We start from the raw sequence: 21,000 nt of genomic DNA, 5'->3' as shown, positions 1-21,000 counted from the left end.
ACTGATGTATTTTCATTCTGTTATGGTTACAGTGCTGGAAAGTTAGTTGTTGGAGGAAGTAGTACACTGCTGTCTGCTTCGAATGTATGGAAATGGCATACTCATCTAGTGAATAATACAGTGAATATAATCTGCCAGGGAGTTTCTTGGCCTTTCATTAGCAATTGTGATTGTTTTAATGAGGAATTAAATATATAAGAATGAAGTTTATACTGGACCTGGCAAGAAAAGCCCAGAGCCAACTGTAATACATTGTATGAGGAATACTTATTGTAGCAAGACAGATACATTTTGAGTACCTTGCTTACAAGTAGAAGATACTGTTTCTTACATAAAATTTTGATTCTCTCAAGCTGTTTATTTAGGGGAAGAAAGGGCCAATTATTGCATGCTTAGGCAACCATTTCAAACTTGCATCTTATTAAATTAATATCTAAAAAAAAAACCAACCAAATCAAGCTGATAACAAATATTCACCTTATTAGCTATGTTTCACTTTCAAATGTGATTTTTGTGGATTGAAGTTCGTATCATGAGACCACTAGAGAATAGGGTATCATAAACACTGCCAACACTTGTGCACATGATGTCAGTGTACTGCTGCCTGCTTTTTAATTGTTTGCAAGGCTGGATCCAAAAGTTTTTCTGGCTCTTTTACAGTTCCATCAAAGTACAGCTACTTTCACTGTCTTAAAAGTGCCTAAAAAATCATTAGTACAAAAGAAAAAAAAAAACAAACAGACATGTCTGAATATAGTTCTGAGATGACAGAAGTGATTTCTTCATCTCAACAGATTTCAATTAACTGAATTTTCTCAAAATTCCCTTAATGGTATTTACTTTCATCATTCTGGTTGAATTGTTCTTTTGAAAGAATGCAAGAAAGTGTGTTTCCTGGAACAAGGGTGAGAGTTTGGAATAGGTGAATATGCAGCCCTCAATAAATATGCCTGTATTGCTTTGTTTATTACAGATGTGTAGGTTTAGAACTTAATTGGTTTGCCTTTTTATATGAAAGGAAATTATTACCACATGAAGAAAGTTTTACAGTATTGCACAGTATTACTTCTACATGCACTAGACTTCAACGTCCTCTATGATTTTGTCAGCATGCTGCCTGTTGTAGAAAATTGGGTTTCTTAATGGTTTTGTTACAGGACTAATTTTTAATCTGAGTCAGGTGGTTGTGGAACAACATCTGAACAGCTCCTAAAATTTGCTCTTTTAACAGGTGTACTAGAATTGTGTTATCTTCCTTTTCCACTTTTTCCCATTGTAGTCACAAATACCAGTAGACTTTTTTTCCTTTGTTTTTTTTTTGTTTGCCACCTTTTTCTGTTGCTTGTTTTTTAATACTAAGATTCTTTTAATACTTTCAATTAATATAATTACTGATCATAAGCGATAGTTTCGTTTTTTTCTCACAGCTTCCAAGTGCAACAGGCTTTTTTGAACACTTACCAGTTTCAGTAATTCTTGATAAGTTTTTCAAATAAATGCATTCTTATTTAATTTACAGTATTAAAAACATAAAAATCCTTGTGGTTCAAGAGAAATTCTAGTGTTGCTTACAGGAAAGTTACTTGCAGTCATCTTACATCTGCACTCTAACTAACAAACTTTGTCTGCCTTCCATCCTCCTTCACCTTCTCTTGTCAATGTAAGTAGAAAGCTGAGCCCTACTAAGGACAGGCAGGATCAGTCGCGTTGTTGTCTACAAGCTTAAGCTCTGAAGTGGGTTTTTTTGAGACTTTGAGAAAAACACACAGAAGTGCAAGTATTTAATTTCTATTTCTTTCCTTTTTCTCCTCCCCCCTCCCCGCCCCCCCCCAATTATAGTCTGTACAGGCCAAAAAAGACTTAAAGATGCTCAGGGGGGAGGCAGCTCCTCAAAAAAGCAGAAAAGAAGCCACAAAACATCTGTGAACAACAAGAAGAAGAGTAAAAGTAAGTACAGCAGCTCAGTGTGAAATGAAATGTGTGAAAGTACTGTGTAATTTATTTGAATGATTGTAGGAGATGAAGTCTGGAAATAAAAAATGTATTAGAACAAAATGTTCTCATCAGGGAATTCTTAATACTGTTTAAATGAAGAAACTACTCTTGCTGAATGCCAAAGTGTTTTTAAATGTCTTGTGTTATTTCTTTGCCTATTTCTAAGAGGTCCTTAATACCGTGTAGCTCAGGAAGACTGAGAAGAGCAAGTATTTTACACTTGGTAGAACTGGGCGTGATAGCTGCATGTTTTAGAGAGGACCTGGATGAAATTACTCTTTGTATTTTTTGCAAGATGAGTTTTTAGAGGTTGATATATCTTCCAGTAGCAAATACAAGAATAATTCCAGAATAATATAGGTTTTATTTTCTTCCTATATCATGTTACATCTTCAGTAAATGCTGCAGCTTCTACAGCTTTTTTGTAGTTGTAGAAGCTAATTAGAATAGAAGCCACAGTACTGGGGAAGAGAAGCTTAATAAAAGCAGAAGTGTATTGAGAGACTTATGCACACGTTCAGGAGACAGCAAGATCAATTACTGCCTCATCTCACTGTTAATAAAAAATACCAGGGAACAGTCAGCTGGAGAGTGAAGCCAGGAGGATAGCTCTAAAAAACACAGTTAAAGCAAGGATGGAAAGCATATGATATGCCTTTTTTCCTCTCTCTCCCCCCCCCCCCCCCCCCCCCCCATCCCCTTTTCTTCATTTTAACAGCTTTTACTAAAAGTCTGTACTTTCTGGTCTGGTATTCGCTTTCACCCCACCCATCCTTCATGTTCATTGATCTCTTCACATTCTCTCATCCTTTTTCATTCCATTTCACTAATCTCCTTCTAACATAATCCTTATTCCTTCACTCGCCCCAGGAATTAAAAGTAACAAAAACAAACTGAATTTTCAGAACACCATTTTTAGACTTTCCATTGTTCCCTTTGATTTGGTGAATATATCCCTTTTCTCAGCCTGTCCCTCTTTCTCATCTCTGTTCGTCAGGCTGCAAGGCACTTCAAAGCTAGAATTGTTTCTTGTACCGTGAACAGTCCTTGGTGTGTATGCGCTCTTTTTGTTAGACTTCAGGCACTGCTGTATGTAATAAGGGCGATAAGTAGATAAAATGTGGAGTCAGTTGTGAGCAAAAAATGCTTTTTGCAAAATTCAGGTGTACCAGTTAAAACAGCTTTTGTAGCAGCTTCAACTCTTGCCTTTAGATTAAGGCAGCAAACAGTCGCTCTGCAGCCAGCTGAGTTCTTTCATACCACGTGTATCTTGGTGTTCGTTTTCTTGAGTGGAGGTCACCAGATCATAAAGACCAGAACCAAGAAGAGACTTTCAGGGTTCATTTTGTCAACACCTACGGCAGGTGCAACTGAGGCATAAGTTTCTCTTGATAAATATTAATTGAGCATGTTTTAAAAAACTAATGATGGAGATTCTGCAGCTTCCCTAGGCATTTTATTCCAGTGGACTTCTGTTGAATTATAATCTCTTACCCCTGCTTCCACCCAAGTTTTATTTTTGTAATGCTAAACAAGCTTCATCCTTTCAGTCATCACTCATAAATCATGTCTTTTAGGCAGATTATTGTATTACTTTCCTTTGAGTGGTTTGGTTAGAAAACTGCAGTTCAGCCTATTGCTTTATAGTTAAATTTATTTCACCGTGAGGTGAAGTTCTTCTGTTTTGGGTCAGATGAAGATGTTTTTCTGCAATTAAAGAATTTGATCATCTTGCCTGAGGATTTTTGTAGATGATGTCACACAAATCCATATTATTGCTAGTTATTTTAGCACAGAAAACCTGAAATAAATAAAGGTGACATAAGGCTAAGAGAAAGGCCAATTGTTTGCTCTCATTTCTGCTACACGTGTCCTAGTGAAAAGCTTATCTGTAACTAGTACCTCTAAAACAGGACAGAGGTTTGTATGTATTGAATGCTGTATTAGAAATGAATATTAAAAAAGATAAAAAGGCGGTAGAACATAACAATCAGTCTTGCTTGCTGTTTTAGAAAAAATATAACCCCATAAGCAGAAAAATACAGATAATTTTTGCACCTACATTGACACATAGACTGCCTCTTTGCTTTATTTTCTAATGTAGGTAGCAAGTGTGCAACAAGTGTCTTGAACTATTCAGAATAGAGTGCACCTTCCCTATACGGTCCTTGAGCAGTTGTGTTGTATTCAAGAAGTGAATACTCCTTGCAAGAAGTGTGTCCCTCACCCACCCCCTTATGTTCTTGCACACACACTTTCTGCAGCATCAATATTCAGGATGGGTTGTGGAGCCACTGTCTCAGACTGTTACCTGCCCTCTAGCTCTGTTTGGTTCCCGTAGGTCCACATAATAGCTGTGAATCTGCCTGCACAGCAACTAGCTGGATGGTGTTTCCAGTGCAAGGTTTCCTTTTCACAGCATGCCAGAATTGGAGAAGCCCCTATAGATATACCTGTTTTGTGGCCCTGTCTTTAGGCACTAGAGATGAAAAGAGCTGTGCGCCAAGCTTCTATACCAGGATGGATTATATCAATCATTTTAGAGTAAAAGGATTTTGGTCAAATAAACTCCTGTTATATGATTATATATATATAAAAAATATAGATATATAAAATATATTTATTTATAATGAAATATATATATTATAGCTTCTAATAAGCTTTGGTTTGGGCAGGAAGGTTGCTTTATTTTGTAACAGTATGTCGTCTTGTTTCTTCAGCAAACAGCAGTGACAGTGAAGAACTATCTGCTGGTGAAAGCGTGTCCAAGTCTCAGTCTGCAAAATCAGTTTCTACTGGCATGAAATCTCACCAAACCAAATCACCCGCAAGAACACAGTCTCCAGGAAAATGTGGGAAAAATGGAGAGAAGGAGTCTGATCTCAAAGAACAGAATAATCGTTTGCCCAAAGTTTACAAATGGAGTTTTCAAATGTGTAAGTATTTTCTTAAACACACCTGGTGTGGTACTGCGGCATAGTGTAAGAAGACTTTTTGAATTTTGTACATTTTGGTTTTTTCCCCTAAAGTTATTCCATCCTCAGTTTGCTTAATTTTGTGATAAATCCCGATTTTAAAAAAATTTTTTTTTTTTTTCTTTGCAATTACAGTGCAGGAAACTGCCTATATCACACTATTCCAATACTGGTTTTAGTTATGGCTCCCTCACTGACTTGCTGTTCTTGCTATCCTGTGCAGACCTATCGTTCTGGCGTGAATGTTATCCACTATATGTGCTTCTTGTGTTGATATTTTCTTGCTGTTTTATTCATCATTCTCTAGTTACTGTTCAGACACTTACATAATTGATTTGTAACTTTTTCCCCTTCGATTTTGCCGCAGTGAACCAAGACATGTTTATTATTTCTAGTAACACGAACTTTCAATGTGTTTGTGTCAGTCAGCTACAGATAGATGTATAGCTAGGGGTGAGTGGTCTTGAAAGGATCATGCATTTGCCTATCTGAAAAACAGTTCGGTGGCTTATTAATGCCTTGATATTAATGCAACTTCTTAATTGCCTCTCTCTGTGTGTATGCTATTGCAGCATCATTTGCAGTGGGGAGAAAAGAGAAGTAAGATAAAATATTAGGTGATTGAAGCCTTCTTCCTCAATATAACAATAAGCAAACAATTGAAAATAATTCTTTGAAAACAAAAACTTGCTATTTTTAACCCTCTCTCTTACAGTGTCTGGGTATTTAATTGTCTAGTCAGCAATACATTGTTGTCCTTAGTACCTGACCGTGGTTGTATAGCACTGCATCAGTTGCTTTCTTTTTGCTTTTAAAGGTCAAATTGAAACTGTGGGGTGGGACTGATTTAAATTACTTTAAGAAGTAATCCACAGTATCTCATTCAGTATTCACAGATGACCTTAGTGCATGACAAGTTTCTGAAGTTCTCGGAGCATTATGCTTCACACTTTTCTGTGCTGTGTCCCAGGCTGTGTGACGGCTGCTGTTCTTGTGTAAAACGGGAACAGCAAAGAGCTGGCACGGCACACTCTGCAGGCACAGCTGCTGATTTTTTTTTGTTTGTTTGGGTTTTTTTGCCAGCAGCATTCTTTCGTAGCCAGGGAATTCTCTACTTAGCCAGCTGTTTCTGTGGTGAGAGAATCTGACCCTGCTTTTTTTTTTTTTCTTTCCAGCCCTGAGTCTTAGTGTTACTCTACTTTAAAAGTATTTTTTCTCATAGTACTTCTTCACAGTCAAGTTACATCCCGCTGTTCTTCAGGACTGTGTAATGCAATAGGTCTTTATTGTCACTTACTGGCCTGCTGAGATTCATTGGGCAGATTTCCTGTGCAACACATTTAAAGAGGTTTTGCTCCTTCCTTTCTTTCTATCTTGGCTACATCGCACGTGTTAACTTTAGAGCGCTATTTAACACATTCCTGCTGTTGCAGAGGTCTAAGACACTTGCAGTGTCTCTGAGCTTTCCTTATCTTCCCACAGCCTGATATAGTTGTGGCTTTTGGTCCTTTGGTGCTACCTTCATTATAGGTTGATGAAGAGCATTCTGTGCCCCACGCTAGTTTAAATGATTCTTAAATGTCTTTGAATGGAGTGTCTCCAGTGTGGCTCACCTGTGGCCAAAAGGGACTGAACTGAGAGAGTTCCTCCTGCCTGTGCACCCCCCCGCAGCTGTATGCCATGCTGTGGAGAGCTCTCAGCTGGAAACAGCCAGAAGGGCAGCTCCTGTGCTGGCTGTGTCCATCAACATTCCCATGGGGCATGCCACTGAGAAGGCCCTGTATAGTTAGACCTTATGGCCCATGTGCCATGGGCTCAATTAGAACCACCCCACAGCTATTCAGATTCCTGTTGTAACCTGCTTGTTTTGTAACAACCAAGTCGAGTTGGGCAAGACTGACCTTCCTGTTGTATTAGGCCAAACTGAGCTCTAGCAAGGACTCAAAACAACAGGCTTGAAGCTAGTTTTGGCCACTGTGTTTTCATCAGTTGTCTTAATTTTTATTTTATTTTAACTTTTCCTTCCTATGGGGAGGGGAATGCATGCATTTTCTTCCTCTCCCACTGTTGTGCTTTAACCCCAGCTGGCAACTAGGACTGCGAAGTTGCTCACTCACCCCCCTTTTCCCTGCTCTCCTAAGAAGGGGGTAGGGAGAAGAGTGAAAAAGAGAGGCAAGGGAGAAAAAGAAAAGCTCATGAATTGAGAGAAAGACAGTTTAAAAGAACAATAACAGAAACGGAAAATGGCAATAATAATAACGACACAGGTCACTCTCACTTTCCAGTGAATTAGCGCAGTCCCAGGCAGTGATTGCAGATCACACCCCCGCCCCACCCAACCCCTGTTCATACACTGAGCATAGTGTCTATGGTATGGAATAATCCTTTGGCCATGCCCTTGTTCTGTCTACATTCCTTCTCAGCCTGTAGGGGAAGCTGAGAAGAGTCCTTGAGAGGTACAAACATCACATAGTCACAACTAAAACAATATGCATGCATTGTTGACAGTCCTGCCTCAGCAACCACTAGAAAGAAAATTAACTCTTTCCCGGCTGAAACCAGGACCAAAAAAAAAAGTGTATCTATGGTGGTATCTTTTAAAAAATAATAAAAATGAACAAACTTTGTGATAATAAACAGCAGCTGCTGTTGCTGTGTTTCTTGGCTTTGCTGTCTGCTACCTCACAGCACATCACTAAGATTTGAGTATTTCCCACTGCACTGAAATCCAGAAGTTTTTGGAAATGCTGCAATACAGTAATTAACAGAGATTGTTTAACTTGCAGCTGACTTGGAAAATTTGACTAGCGCCGAGCGCATAACAGTTCTCCAAGAAAAATTGCAGGAAATCAGGAAACATTACCTGTCCTTGAAATCTGAGGTGGCTTCCATTGACCGAAGAAGAAAGCGCTTAAAGAAAAAAGAGCGGGAAAGTAAGTGCTGGGAACTAAATTCTACTTTTAGAGGGCTAAATTACATTCCATGTTATTAAGGTGTTAAGAACTGGATAATTGTTAGAGAGATGTGCGCCATTAGGAGTGTGGGTTGGTTTGTTTGTTTGTTTTAAAAATCTCTGTATACAGTTATTTTATGAGCTTTAGAAGGTATGGTTCACATATCCATTAAGTATGTAAGGGGAAAAACATTAAAAAGGCATGCGATCTTTTTAATTCTGTTTAGGCAGAACTACTTTATACAGAAAAATAAACTTCTGAGCAGTGAACAAAGTATCTAAGGTTATTAACAACATACCTTTTCTTAAGTTACACAATAATTTACTATAGTATTGCTTGTGCATCTAGTTAGTGCTTTCCCCCTTAAGATAAGTGATTTATTTTACAAGTTTAAGGGGTACCATCGATTAAATCTCTCATTTCCCTGAAGCTGATTTACCTATCGCTGTAGGGAAAGTTCTAGTGGGCCTGTTTCTAGCAGCATTAAAAGGATTATTTTCTCCACATCTTGTTTATCTGCATATTTAAGAGTTCACTGAGGATAAGAAGAAAGACTGAAATGCCATGTGTAGTCAGATTTTATGTCTACAACCATCACACTGCAGTCACTTCTTGGTGTCCAGAGCAGGGTGTATGTGCAGATTCAGTGCTGGGACAAAGCCCTGCCTGTGCCAATTCCCACAGCCAAGAAAGGAAAGAGTTGACTGTGTTTGCGGGTCAGGAATGAGCCCTGGCGTCCTCTGGCTGGGCCCTTGGTCTGGGTGGCCAGTGGACCAGGACTGCGGGTGGCAGTGCCATGCTGTCTCACACGGCCGAAGCTGACTCTTGGAGTATTGCCCACAAAAACTAGGGAATGGAGCTTTTTTTTTTTCTTCCTTAATTACTAGGCATTAGTTTCTGGAGTCGGTATATACCAATGCTAGTTCTTGAATGGGAAAACATCTTTCTTGCTTAGTTTGTAAATTTTTATAACCTGTGTTTTCCTCTTTCTGTGCAGGTGCTGCTACTACATCATCTTCCTCCTCATCACCTTCCTCTAGTTCCATTACGGCTGCAGTTATGTTAACTTTAGCAGAACCATCTATGTCAAGTTCATCACAGAATGGAATGTCAGTTGAGTGCAGGTGACAGCAGGACTTGCCAAAGCACTTTGCACTTAATGGCTGCTGAGGGCCACTCTTCTTTTTTTTTTTTCTTTTTTTTTTTTTTTATACTGCACAGTGGCACAAAATTCAGACAAGCACTATTTTGTATTTAAAGTTGTTTCTTGACAAGCTAACTTTGCACTTAAGTGCACTTTTATGAAGAAAAAGTACAACAAACTGCTTTTCCTCAAGCAATAATTGTTTCCAACTTGTCTGGGAATTGTAAGTCTAGTGACTCGAAGGCCTCCCACTGTGGCAAACGGAGGCTGCTCACTGCCTGTAGAGACAGTACAATAAGTATATAGTCGTTGGGTTGATCTAAGTAAATGTGGTAAGGCTTACTGTATTCCCTGGTATTTTGTTAAAGCTGGAACATTTGATATTTTTCCATTTATTTATGACAAATATTGAACCTATTTTCATTTGTACGAGCTAATTGTTTTTTAACTGCTAAGTCACCTTATAGTGGCTTTAATTGTATACGTCAAGCACATGTATTCAATTCAAAACCTGCAGTGAATAGGATGTTTGACATCAGTCCTGATAACCAAATACAAGGATTCCTTTAAAAAACAAAAAAAGACTGACTAATGTTTACAGGTTTGAATTAGGCTTAAATAGGTTACTCTGGGTTTTAAGAACCCATTAATTGGGATGAAACTACTGTACTTTGCCATTTTTCTATAAAACAGTATTTTTTTTTTAATTTTGATAAAATACATTATGAAAAAGAAAGAAAATGGCTAACAAACTGTATTAAATCTTAATGTATAAAGATTGTATTTAGCCAGTTTAAAGTGTATATTTATTCATAATGGATTATAACAGTTATATTTTTGTGTTTTCTTGTAAATGTTTCTTTTCCCTTAAAGCAACAAATATTTCATTTGTAATGCTTATTTTATTACAAGCTTCAAGGAGAGGACTTCAAGATGGAGTAAGGTGTGAGGTTATAATTTGTGGTTGCTGATATGAACACTGCCACAAAAGGGTAGTTGTTTTTAAAATAAATAGCTAGCTGAGTGGTAGACATTTAATTTTTTAAATGCCTTGTACAAATTCCAAAACCAACTTCAAACTGTTTTCACTTGTATTGATTTTATGTTGTATGGATCCCAAGCTCTCTCCTGTTAATTATATACCTTTGTAAGACATTTGTATATTGCGGAAGTGTTCATTCAAGCTATTTAATACCTGGCACTGTTAATACACAGTACTTTATTGTACAGATTGTTTTACTGTTTTAATTGTAGTTCTGTGTACTTCTTTTGCCTGGGGAAATAGGGGCTGGCATGTTTTTCTTTGTTTTCTGGCAATACAACATGTAAGAATTCAAAGCATTTTGTTTGTAGATGCTAGAGTGTCAGAATCCTTTACATTTGACTTTTCTAAGAAAAGCATTTTCAGTCTTCGTAGTGTGTGCTTAAGGTTAACTGATTTTATTGAAAATGGTTTCAAAGTATTCAGAATTGTACAGGACTGTAAAAATTTGTTGACAAACATTGAAGGAAAAGCTTATAGAAAAAAGCTATAAAATATATATTAGGTTCTGCAGAAAATGGAGAATTATGTAATATATTGTACAAATGTAAGCAAAGGCCTCTGAAATAAAATGCCATAGTTTGTGAATCCCTGATTTTGTTTCTAACAGTTTAATTAAGCAACCGTACTGTGTTCATTAAAATGACATCAAGCTGCAGAAATAGTTCAGCAAATGACCTTTGATATGGTGTAATAGGCGCATCAAGGTAAACTAGAGCCAGGTACATTGGCCTAATTTTTCTCGTAGCGATTAATTCAGATTCATCCTCTTTTTCAGCAAAATGAGAAAGCTTGACCCGTTGAGATCATTAAGGCAACGCCAGTTGAAAAAAAGATGAATTTTGATTCACATTAATTCAGGTAGTTTGAAAATGTAGAAGCACGCTCCTGAAGATAATTGCTGACTTCTAATATCGACTGCCTCAGGTTCAGATTCAGTGGAAGTGAAACTGGAATAAAACTTTTAGTGTTATTTGCTTACGTGATGCCTGGCTGTAGTTCAGTTGACCAAAATACTGTTACATCTGCAAAATGACAGATTACTGATGAGACTGGTAGATAACAAATGATGATAAGCTTTGGAAACATTGACTGTATTAATAATTACCAGGGATCTGAGACTGACAGGAGTAATTTTAATAATTTCAGTGCAGCTACTCAGAGGATATTTACATATGTTTAAGGAGAATCAGAGTCGTAATAGTTCAGTTCTGCCTTTCAGTCTCAGTAGGCGTGACTGGTATTGATTTAACTGAGAACTACATCTGGGTGAGCAAGAGCAAATTCAGCTCTCCACTCACTACTAGCTCTTGATCAGCTTTCGGGTTTACTGCCAACATTTTTGCTTTGATGTGACAATTGTTGACTTGTGTTCTATGAGAGGATTTGTTTGTTTACGTGTTTAAAACAGGGATCGTTAGTCACCTCTCCACTTTCCAATTGAGTTTTTCCATAAATACAAGCAGTGCAGCAGCCACCTGCCAGTTCTTGAGGATTTGTGTCTTCTCGTGGGCTGACCCCATTGATGAGAGTCCCTACCTTTCCTGGCATCCAGAAGGCCAGGCTTGCGATACCTGGTGCATGTGTCAAGACTAGTGCTTTGCCTTTCTTCCATAGCTGGATTACTTGTTTTACGTTCAGTTGGACACTGGTACCAACAAAATTGCTAATGCTGGCAGTTCAAAAAGTGCATAAAATGTTACAACAGAAGAACTATTCGTATTTGCTTCAGCCTTTAAGTGCCTGGTAATTTTCTATGCCTTTCCAGTTATCATCACATCATGTAGTGTTTAAGATTCCATTCTGGACAGGCCAGTCTAAAAGGAGATCCCAATTAGCTGCCTAATTTCAGAGAGTTAGTAGCAGATCAAACTTCCTGAGGCATGAACTGGGGCCTGGGTTGGAAAATGATCTGTTTGAGAGTTAACCCAACAGAAAAAAAGGGTCTTTTCCAGTTGGATCAGTTATCCAGCCCTATCCGTGTATCTGCAGCAGCAAGATGATCCAGAGCACTTAATTTTACTGTCTGTGGAGTGAAGCTAGGGGAAGAGGAACGACTGGTTCCTCCTTTTGCTGTCCTCCAGGCTACAGTGCTTGCATGCCCAGAGAAGTGCTGGGTTTCAGGGATTTTTCATGAGAAAAATCCATACGTGCTCTCAAAGCCTGCTGCACATCCTGGGTACAGCTGAAACAATCCAGAAGGAAACTGGCAGCCCAAATGATGCTTTGGGATGGTCCCTCTGGTCATCTAATAACTTCTTGAGATGGTTTAAGCAGTAACTGCTTACAGTTAAGAGGCTCTGTGCTCTCCTTATAACCCAGTGTTGTTTGTAACCGAGCCCATCTCACACCAACAAGCCTGGCTTTGGGTGATCCTTACACCCTTCTCTCCCTGCATTTTTTTAACCCTTTCCCAGCTTTGTCGCAAGGTGAGCCACTACAGAAGGGGCTGCGGGAGCACCGGGAGGATGCTCGCTGCCCCTAAGCTTCAGCATGAGGCCACCCACCCTGGTGTCCTGCACCTCGGTGGGGTGGACCTTGAGACAGCTCCTTCACGTGGGCTTTGGTTCAGCCTTGCAGTGGCAGCACTGCTGGGCACAGGCCAGACTTTTTCTTGGTGGTTTCTGTGCTCGAGGACAAGGAGGACATGCCGCACGGAGTTTAGCTGGTGCTTGGGAAGTGGTTTTTTTGTTTGGTTGGGTTTTTTTTAAACTTCATCCTGGATGTGAGCTGGATAGCAATGGTGGAGATAGATTCAGATGGAAAAGAGAGGTCGCTGTAAGGAGCGCTTCCACAGCAACGTGGGGCAAAGGAAGTTATTTTTTTCTGTAAACAACAGCAACGTTGTTTTTAAACTATTTGAGTCGCTCTGAACCACTTCAGTGACTTCAAGTAGAACCAGCTCGAGAAGACAGAAGCCATCACACAATCCCCTCCATCTCCCGTCCCGGACAGAGCTGAGCACAGCAGGCCTCCAGCGAGGGGCCTCGGGAAAATAAAGGCAACGACTTGCCTCCCCCCCCCCCCCAAAAAAAAAAAACAAAACCAAAAAACAAAAACCCGCGTGTAACAGCCACAGACGACGTTTTATGTTTTCATGCTGCGACCGGGCCCGCCGGGCCGCGGAAGTGCAACCCTCCCTCAGGGAGCAGTGGTCGGGCCGCCCCCAGCACCGCCCTCCTCCAGCGGCGCCGGGCGCGCCGGAAGTGACGCGGCGCGAGTCCGTTCCCCCTCAGCCCCAGAGCGGCCATGGGGTCCCGGCGGCGGGCGGCGGAGCGGCGGGAAGCGCAGGGCCCGGCGGCGGAAGCGCGGGGGCGCGGCGGGGAGGGCTACGCGGTGGGGCAGGTGGCGGACAGCCTTGGGCCGGGCGGGGCGGCCGCCGCGCCCCTCGCCCGCCTCTTCAGCGCCGCCGCCGCCCCGCCGGTCCTGGTGGCCGTGAGGGGGGTAAGTGCCGCGGCGGTTGGCGGGCGCTCTGCCCCCGAGGGCCCGGTCGGCGGGTGCTGGGGGCGGCGGAGCGGTTCCCTCCCGCCTTTCCCGCCGTGGCGTCCCCGCGGGGCTGGGGGTTGCCGTGGGGAGGGAGGGGACAGCGGGAGGCGAGCAGCAGGCCCGGGTGTCTGAGCACCGCGCCTTCCCGCCGCTGGCTTCTGTGAGTGGCGCTGCAAACAAATTGCAATATTTCACTGAATTTTTAGAGTTGGAAGGGACCATAAAGATCATCTAGTCCAACTCCCCTGCTGAAGCAGGATTGCCTACAGCATGTCAGAGCATGTTACTCAGGACTGCATCCAGGCGGGTCTTGAAAATCTCCAGAGAAGGGGACTCCACAACCTCCCTGGGCAGCCTGTTCCAGGGCTCTGTCACCCTCACTGTGAAGAATATATATAAAATTGCAGGGCGTTTCTTTAATTTTGTGGGGTTGGTTTTGTTTTTTTTTTAAAGGAAAATAAGAAAAGAAAGCGTACAGAAGAAGTCGAGAAAGTGTCAGAAGACCAGAGCTCACCTGTCATACAGGAGCCTCCTGTAAAAGCAAAGAAAGCCAGAAAGAAAGAACTTTCAAAAGCACAGAAGAACTTGGGAAGCAGGTGAGTAATGATACCTCTTTATAGTAAGATTTTAAAGAAATAATGCCTAGATTAATCATAAGATTTTGTGTTCAGTGAAACAATAAAGTTCTATTCTACTATTCCTCTTGAACCTTGTGTTTAAGATGATTGTTTTTAAGAAGGTTGTGAAAATGTTCTGTAGTTTTCCCCAGAAGGTAGTAAATACTTCCAGCTGCTTGAAGTTCTAGGTCCATGAGGTGCAAGTCCCCTGTTGGAGAGCTAACAGGTGGAGAGGCTGTAGGCTTGGACACAAAGTTGTCTCTGGGGCAGGGTGGTGCTTCCTGGCTGTGGTTGGCTTTATCCAGCCGAGCTGCAGTCAGGGGAGCAGGGGTGGTTTCAGCAGGACACCAGGCAGAGGGGCTTGTCCTCACACACTCACCTTCTGCTGCGACACAGAGCTGCTCTGCTGCACTGTCCGTTCCCTTCAACGTGCAGGGCTGGGCCAAGATGCTGGTGGTGCAGGCAGGAAGCTGGTCTCTGTGCCGTGAAGTTTGGGTAACAAAGTCCGCTTGGTTGCGGCTCGAGGGTAACACCACCATATCCCCCCTCTGGCACTGTGTGTTGTTGCATCTTCCGTGCCTGTGAGACTTTTGTTTTGGTGTCTATCACCTTCCGGAGGCTTTTTCACCTCTGCTTATTGCGTGTGCTGTTATGGCAAGTTTGGATAGAGATTTGCTAGTGTACGGGTGGGTCCCAAAGGATTGTCTGTGGCCAGTGCCCTGGATACTGGGAAGAATTAAATCTCTCCTAAGTTCTAGCCTGCGAAGACTAATCTCCCCCCACCCTTCAATTTCAGAGGGTATCAAATGATTTATTTCTGAATTTTTTCTTTATTGCGCCTACTAAATAGCGAATGCAGTGTCCTGGGAACAGAAAATAGTTTTTCATGTTACGGAATGGTCATGTGTGTTTGTTTAATGCATAACAAAATAGTATTTGAAATTTTATGTTAGACATTATTTAAAACGTAAGTTAAAGTATTTGTCTTGGAGGCTTCAATTCGTTAACCTCAAGAGCACTGTTTTTTCCTCATCAATTATAATTTGCTTGTCTTTTTCTGGTAAGAGAGAGCGCTTTGGAGCGGGCAGATGAAGAGGAGAAGCAAAAACTGTTTCAAAACAAAGTGAAGCAAAAAAAAGGGGCTTCTCGTGCCGTCACCAAAAGCGTTGTTAATTCAGATACAGGTGCTACTGTCAAACAACAAAAGAAAAAACAGGTGGCTGATGAAACGGTCGACAGAAGAACAGTGTTTGTTGGAAACTTGCCTGTCAGCTGTACTGTTCAGGTACGTGAGTGGATTCTGTCAGCTAAAGGAATTAAAAGAATTACAGCAGCCCTTAATTTGAGGGGATGTTTTTAGCTGTGAAGTCACACGTATTTGTGACTAAAACTGCCTTTTGGGAAGGTAGGAAATAACGCTCATTGTCAAAAGCCGTTAGAGGCGATCTCTTTTGTTTTACTGGAGTTAGGCTTTTTTGCAGCAGTGGATGCAGTTGCTGTTTCTTTAGTAGAACTGGTTAGTTTATTTTTCAGTGTTTTGAATGTAAATAAGACTTTTGATTGTTGTATAAAATACATTAAATTTATACTTTCTTAGTAGGGGGTATGAATTCAGTTTTGGTAATCTGTAGAATAAGAAGCTGCCACAAGAAACACAGAAACAGTTATAAATTACTTGCATGTTTTTAGTAGCCCTTTAATGGACTTTGTATAAGTAAAATAAAAATAATGTTAAAATCTTTCTAATAAATATTCAACATTAATTGTTATCACCAGGATGCAGAAATGTATTGAATATTTGTCATATCTTTTGTTTAGGCGCTGAGATCTCTTTTTAAAAAGTATGGACAAATTAAATCCATTCGATTCCGGTCTTTGGTAGGTTATTTCCTCTAATTATGTTTCTGATCTTATAGGGTAGTATTCATTGGTTATGAAGCAGGTTTGGGTGTGTATTTTTTCCATTAGAAAAAACCTTGGAGATTTTACCACAGAGGCACCACAAGCGCATCTTCCCTTTCATCGTGTTTTACTCTTCCTGTAGCAGCAGTTGATACTATCACAGCTGTGTTTTCTCTGTTAAGAAGAGTGTTTTTATTATTGCTCGTTTAGCTAAGGTATTACTTACCTGTTTTTAAATGGTAGTAGCAAAGACACATTGATTGCACATCAGTGTACTCTGTAAAATAGTTGAAGATAGTGGTCTTGGAACACAAGAAACGCAACGATGAAGTCAAAGGAAGCTATCTAATTCTGAGGTCTTTCTAGATCATCTCTAGGAATAGCCAGTTACATTGTTTGCTCACTGTACTGGCCACATTGCTTTGGGTGGGAATGGTACATGTTTGAATTCCTCTTTTGTCTTCAAAAACAAATATTTGAGGTAAATTGACAGCAGGCTCGCTCAACTAAAGCTCTTTTTATCTTAAAGGTTCCAGCAGAAGATGCTTTGTCCAAAAAGTTAGCAGCAATAAAGTAGGTTCCTCTTGTGAATTTTGTGCTTTATTTTTCAAGGCAAAAATATTTTTTTAGTGATGGTTGTTAGATATTTGGCTATATTAATTTTTTGTGTTTCTTTGACTTTTGTAATTACCTTTGTGTGTATGTAAGTTTTCTTGACAAGTGCATAGTTATGTGCCCGGTATACTAGTAACGTAATTTGCTATTTCAGGTTGTATTTACTATATTTTAGGAAGGAGGAAGACGCTAATGGTCTTTAACTCCTTTGGATGTATTTATGAGTTGAGGGAGCTTGGTCGGGGTGCATATGCAGATTGTGTAAGATGCACAGTGAGACTCCCTTGGACACAAGGGTCTAGTTTGGCCTTTCGGAGAAGTGGAGTTGTTCCTGTGCACAAAACAAGAGGAGGCATAAATGTGTTTCACAAGAAGTGCTTGTGCATTGCACAACACCAGAATGATTTAAACAACACGTGTCTCTTTCACGTTTCAGGCACAAGGTGCACCCTAACGCGAAGTTCATTAACGCTTATGTTGTTTTTAAGGAAGAATGTGATGCCATTAAGGCTCTAAACGAGTAAGTCTCAGTCTTGTTCCTCATTCCCTGTTAGATTTACAGAGTGTTAAAAGTTAAACTACCTCCTCTCTTTTGCTTGAATCAGAATAAAATGTTTTTTCAAACTTAAAAGAGTAAATTTGCTTTTGGAATAACACTATGCAGTGACGTTGTAAATTAAATAACAGTCATTTTGTTTTTAAAACTTTCTGCTTTTGGCTACAAAAGAAATGGAACAGAATTTGCTAGTGGATTTCACATCAGGGTTGACATTGCATCAAAAAACAGTTTGGTAAGTAAGATGTGTGACTAGAAAACCCCTTTTCTGTTTTTGTTTGTTTCTGTAAGAAATAACTTTCTGTGGTGTTTCTCTTGTTTTCTTTAGCATGACAATAAGCGATCTGTATTCTTGGGAAACCTCTCGTATGGTAAGTCTAAAATGGATTGTTATGCATCGCATCATTACTTAATATTTATGGAATATGTTGACATTCGGGTTTATTTATTGGTGTTTAAGGTAGCATGTTCAGGTAGCTAAATATCTTGCTGGAATTCATTTTTTAAATAGCAATTTTATCTTTTAACTGAAACACCAAGAGGGGTTGGTTGTGAGTTTTTGGCAGGTTCGGCAGATTAATTGTTTTCTTTGTTGTAGCTAGAACTGCAAGCACTTTTAGTTCCTGTTGTCACTTGGATTTTTTTAAGTAAATATGGCTAAACTGCATAAGCTGTAGCTTTCTGAGCTGTTAAATGTGTACTGGTACCTTCTTGTGAACTACTTCCAAGTGATACACAGTGGTGGCTTCTCATTGTGATGCTCTCTGTGAGCCACAGGGTGAGTGCTGTCGGCAGCCGGTTGTTTCCCGTGTGGAGGTGCTGACTGTACGGCTGAGGTCAGTGCTTGATGAATATTCATCTGCTTGAGAGTAGATGGAGGGATCGTCGTCAGGTGTGGTCCATGTGAGGGTATTAATGGAGTCGGGGTGCTTGGGATGAGCATCTTGCATGGGGGTGGTGGTGTGGATGCGTAGATACGCAGGATGGAGGCATGGCCTGTGCCCGTGGCCTGACGCAGAGCCGCTGTCAGGTACTGCTGACAGTAATGCTGAAACAAACAGGCTTTAGGCTTCAGCCTAAAACTTGACCTGTCGGAAAAAACCTAGGTAGGTGACAAATCTGGTTGAGGTGATGTTACTAATGCCCGTGGCGTAGAGCTTGTGTCAGTACTGTATGTTGTGTCTGTGGATCCTGCAGAAAAAGCAGTTTGGACATTTGCAGTGCTCTGAAAATCACTTCAGCAGCTGGAACCTTCCTCAGCACTTCTAAGTCCTACAGCTGTAATTAAACCTGTCCTATTAAGTTCAGCTTCCCCATCTTAGCACATGATGTCTGTCTAAGGGAATGCACCATAGTATGAGGCGTACCTTTACAGAGAAGAGAATAGCCTGTATTTTTGTGTTGGTACCTCACACTTGTCTGTTCGCATAGGTGTGAGACTGACAAAGCTTCACACATCCAGCCATTATCAGAGTAATCGAGTAGCAACTGTCGTTGGAAACTCTTAAGTCCTTTCTCCCCCATTCAGCTAAAATTCAGTGTTCAGCCAATGAGTACTAGACTTCAAGAACTGCCAGCTCCAGCTCATTATCATCAGCGTTAATTCTTAGAGAGAGATTCTGGCATAAGGAGGAAGTACAGAAATGTAGCAGTAATCTTAATTCCACTATGTTCAAACCAAATACCAAAATAAATTTTTCAAATAATTTCATTTATGCTTTTATTCTTCTTTGTGATTTATGGTGTGCTCTTCAAAGCTAGGGAATCGGTGACTGTCAAGGTAAATAACAATGCAGACTTTATAAAGGGCTAACTTGCTGAAATTTTTGTGAACCACTAATATATCTTCATTTATATATTTAAGTACATATGTTTGTGTACCTGACTTGGTGGCGAATATAAAATACTTGGATTTGGGCCAGGCTTCTAAGGCTGTGTCTGACTGAAGCATTGTGCTTGCCTGCAGACATCAGCGATGATCCTGTGCGAGAACACTTTTCTGTCTGTGGAGGTGTAGTAGCAGTGCGAATTGTGAGAGACAGGATGACTGGCTTGGGTAAAGGCTTCGGCTACGTTCTCTTCGAGGTACGTATGAATGGCGTGCTTCGGGACAATGGGAAGTCTTCAAAACCTGAATTGAGATTTGCCTTCATAGCCTTTAATATTTTTAATTTTTTTTTTATTTTAGTAATTTTTTCTTATTTGTATGACATTAAATGTAATTTAATGTAATTACATTGTTGTGTATGTTAAAATAGCAGCTTGGAAGACTGGTTCTGTGGAAGCAGATACAAAGAAAAGCTGTAAAACATGGGGGTGAAAGAAATTAACTTTAAGGGAGAGACTTAAAGGAGGGACAGATGAGTTTGCTTGGTATAACTGCAATGTCCTCCCATTTCTTATGAGTCAAAATATGAGTGGAATTCTTTCCTGCAGAATTCCCCTGTTTCAGGTTCAGTACAGCTTACTTTCTCATGGCAGTCTCCCAGCCTCATCTTCCTTAGTTTGTTTCCGGCAGCCCAATAATTTCTTTTTCCGGTTTTCTCCTTCATCTCTCTGCCTCTGTCTTTTATGTCTCACATAAGCTGTTTTGTAACCCGTTTTCAAGTATCTGTGCCTCGATGCGTGGGCAATGTGGGTGTGCCCGTGTTTCTGAGCAGAGCAGAGATGTTGTGTCATTCAATAAATAGAGCAGTTTGAGCACTCTGTCGTAAAATCTTGCTTCCAAAAATTGAAGAAAGGCAACTATTTATTTGAAAGCAATCAATTGGAAGTAACGCTGCTTTTAAACTGAATGTCTGTTCTTGTAGAATACGGATGCTGTACATCTTGCTCTGAAGCTCAACGACTCTGTTCTGATGGGAAGAAAAATACGAGTGAAGCGGTGTGGAGAGAAGTGGAAAGCACCACAGAAAAGTCACAATCAGTCTCGTGCTCCGAAGGACAGAGCTGCTACCACATTAAAAAACAAGAGGTGCACTAATGATTCATTTGTTGGTGAAAAAGCGAACCCGTTAAAGAAGAGAACCAAACCAAAAAGACTAAAAACTATTCCCAGAAATAAAGCTGGGAAAAACAAAAAGTCTTTTGATAAAAATTAAACGTGTAACAGTGTTCATTATTCGTATAAAGATTGATGTATATAGGAGTTTTCTGTCATAAATTTTGTTTGCTAATACAGCTGTAGTTGTTCTCAGTGTTTGCTCCAGAGTGTTTGGCTTCTCCTGGAGGCAGGATGAGGTGCATGCCTGTACCCCGCTGGCAGTGCCAATGCTGCCCGTGTTTGTTGCCATGTTCCAGGGCTGGATCTCGTCTGGCCAAAGCCAGATGGAGGGTAACGCAATTCTTTCTTCTGGAGTGGTGTGGAATTACTCAACACGGCTACAGAAGGGGTGGCTTGTCTGCAGGCTTGGCCTGTCATGATGCATATCGTTACCTTAATAGTTTGGTGGGTTTTTTTTTAAATGTTAAGCTGCTGTTTACAAGAGTGCAGCTGTATGCTGGGCTGCATCAAAAGAAGCCTGGCCAGCCTGTTGAGAGAGGTGATTCTGCTCCTCTTCTCAGCTCTGCTGAGACCCCACCTGGAGTACTGCCTCCAGCTCTGGGGCCCCCAACATGAGAAGGACATGAACCTGTTGGAGAGAAGAGCCGTGAAGATGATCAGAGGCCTGCAGCTCCTCTCCTACGAAGACAGGCTGAGAGAGCTGGGGTTGT

The 21,000-nt window shown here is 40.7% G+C and overlaps 2 protein-coding genes across 2 annotated transcripts in view; both read left to right on the top strand.

The window, feature by feature from the left end:
• Positions 1–10,704, top strand: part of ARID4B (AT-rich interaction domain 4B) — an 89,559-nt gene extending 78,855 nt beyond the window's left edge. The window contains exons 21-24 of the mRNA XM_074164523.1: positions 1,840–1,947; positions 4,716–4,931; positions 7,757–7,903; positions 8,922–10,704. Coding sequence (XP_074020624.1) covers positions 1,840–1,947; positions 4,716–4,931; positions 7,757–7,903; positions 8,922–9,052 — 602 coding nt within the window. The 3' untranslated portion in view covers positions 9,053–10,704. The remainder of the gene's footprint in view (positions 1–1,839; positions 1,948–4,715; positions 4,932–7,756; positions 7,904–8,921) is intronic.
• Positions 10,705–13,359: 2,655 nt separating this feature from the next.
• RBM34 (RNA binding motif protein 34) lies at positions 13,360–20,465 on the top strand. Its single transcript, XM_074161523.1, has 10 exons — positions 13,360–13,554; positions 14,050–14,192; positions 15,279–15,498; positions 16,032–16,091; positions 16,645–16,688; positions 17,167–17,250; positions 17,458–17,521; positions 17,615–17,657; positions 19,253–19,371; positions 20,097–20,465. Exons 1-10 carry the CDS (start codon positions 13,360–13,362, stop codon positions 20,385–20,387), a joined length of 1,263 nt encoding a protein of 420 aa, XP_074017624.1. The 3' UTR covers positions 20,388–20,465.
• Positions 20,466–21,000: the final 535 nt, after the last annotated feature.

This window comes from Numenius arquata, chromosome 2 (assembly GCF_964106895.1).
Source record: "Numenius arquata chromosome 2, bNumArq3.hap1.1, whole genome shotgun sequence".
Classification (NCBI taxonomy): Eukaryota; Metazoa; Chordata; class Aves; order Charadriiformes; family Scolopacidae; genus Numenius; species Numenius arquata.
The sequence above is the reverse complement of the archived record's forward strand: the minus strand, read 5'-3'. Positions and strand labels throughout refer to the sequence as shown.

Coding starts and splice junctions, on each gene's coding strand:
- RBM34 (XM_074161523.1), top strand. CDS start 13,360: ATGGGGTCCCGGCGGCGGGCGGCGGAGCGGCGGGAAGCGCAGGGCCCG. Junction 14,193..15,278: donor CAGAAGAACTTGGGAAGCAG/GTGAGTAATGAT, acceptor TTTTCTGGTAAG/AGAGAGCGCTTTGGAGCGGG. Junction 19,372..20,096: donor TCGGCTACGTTCTCTTCGAG/GTACGTATGAAT, acceptor CTGTTCTTGTAG/AATACGGATGCTGTACATCT.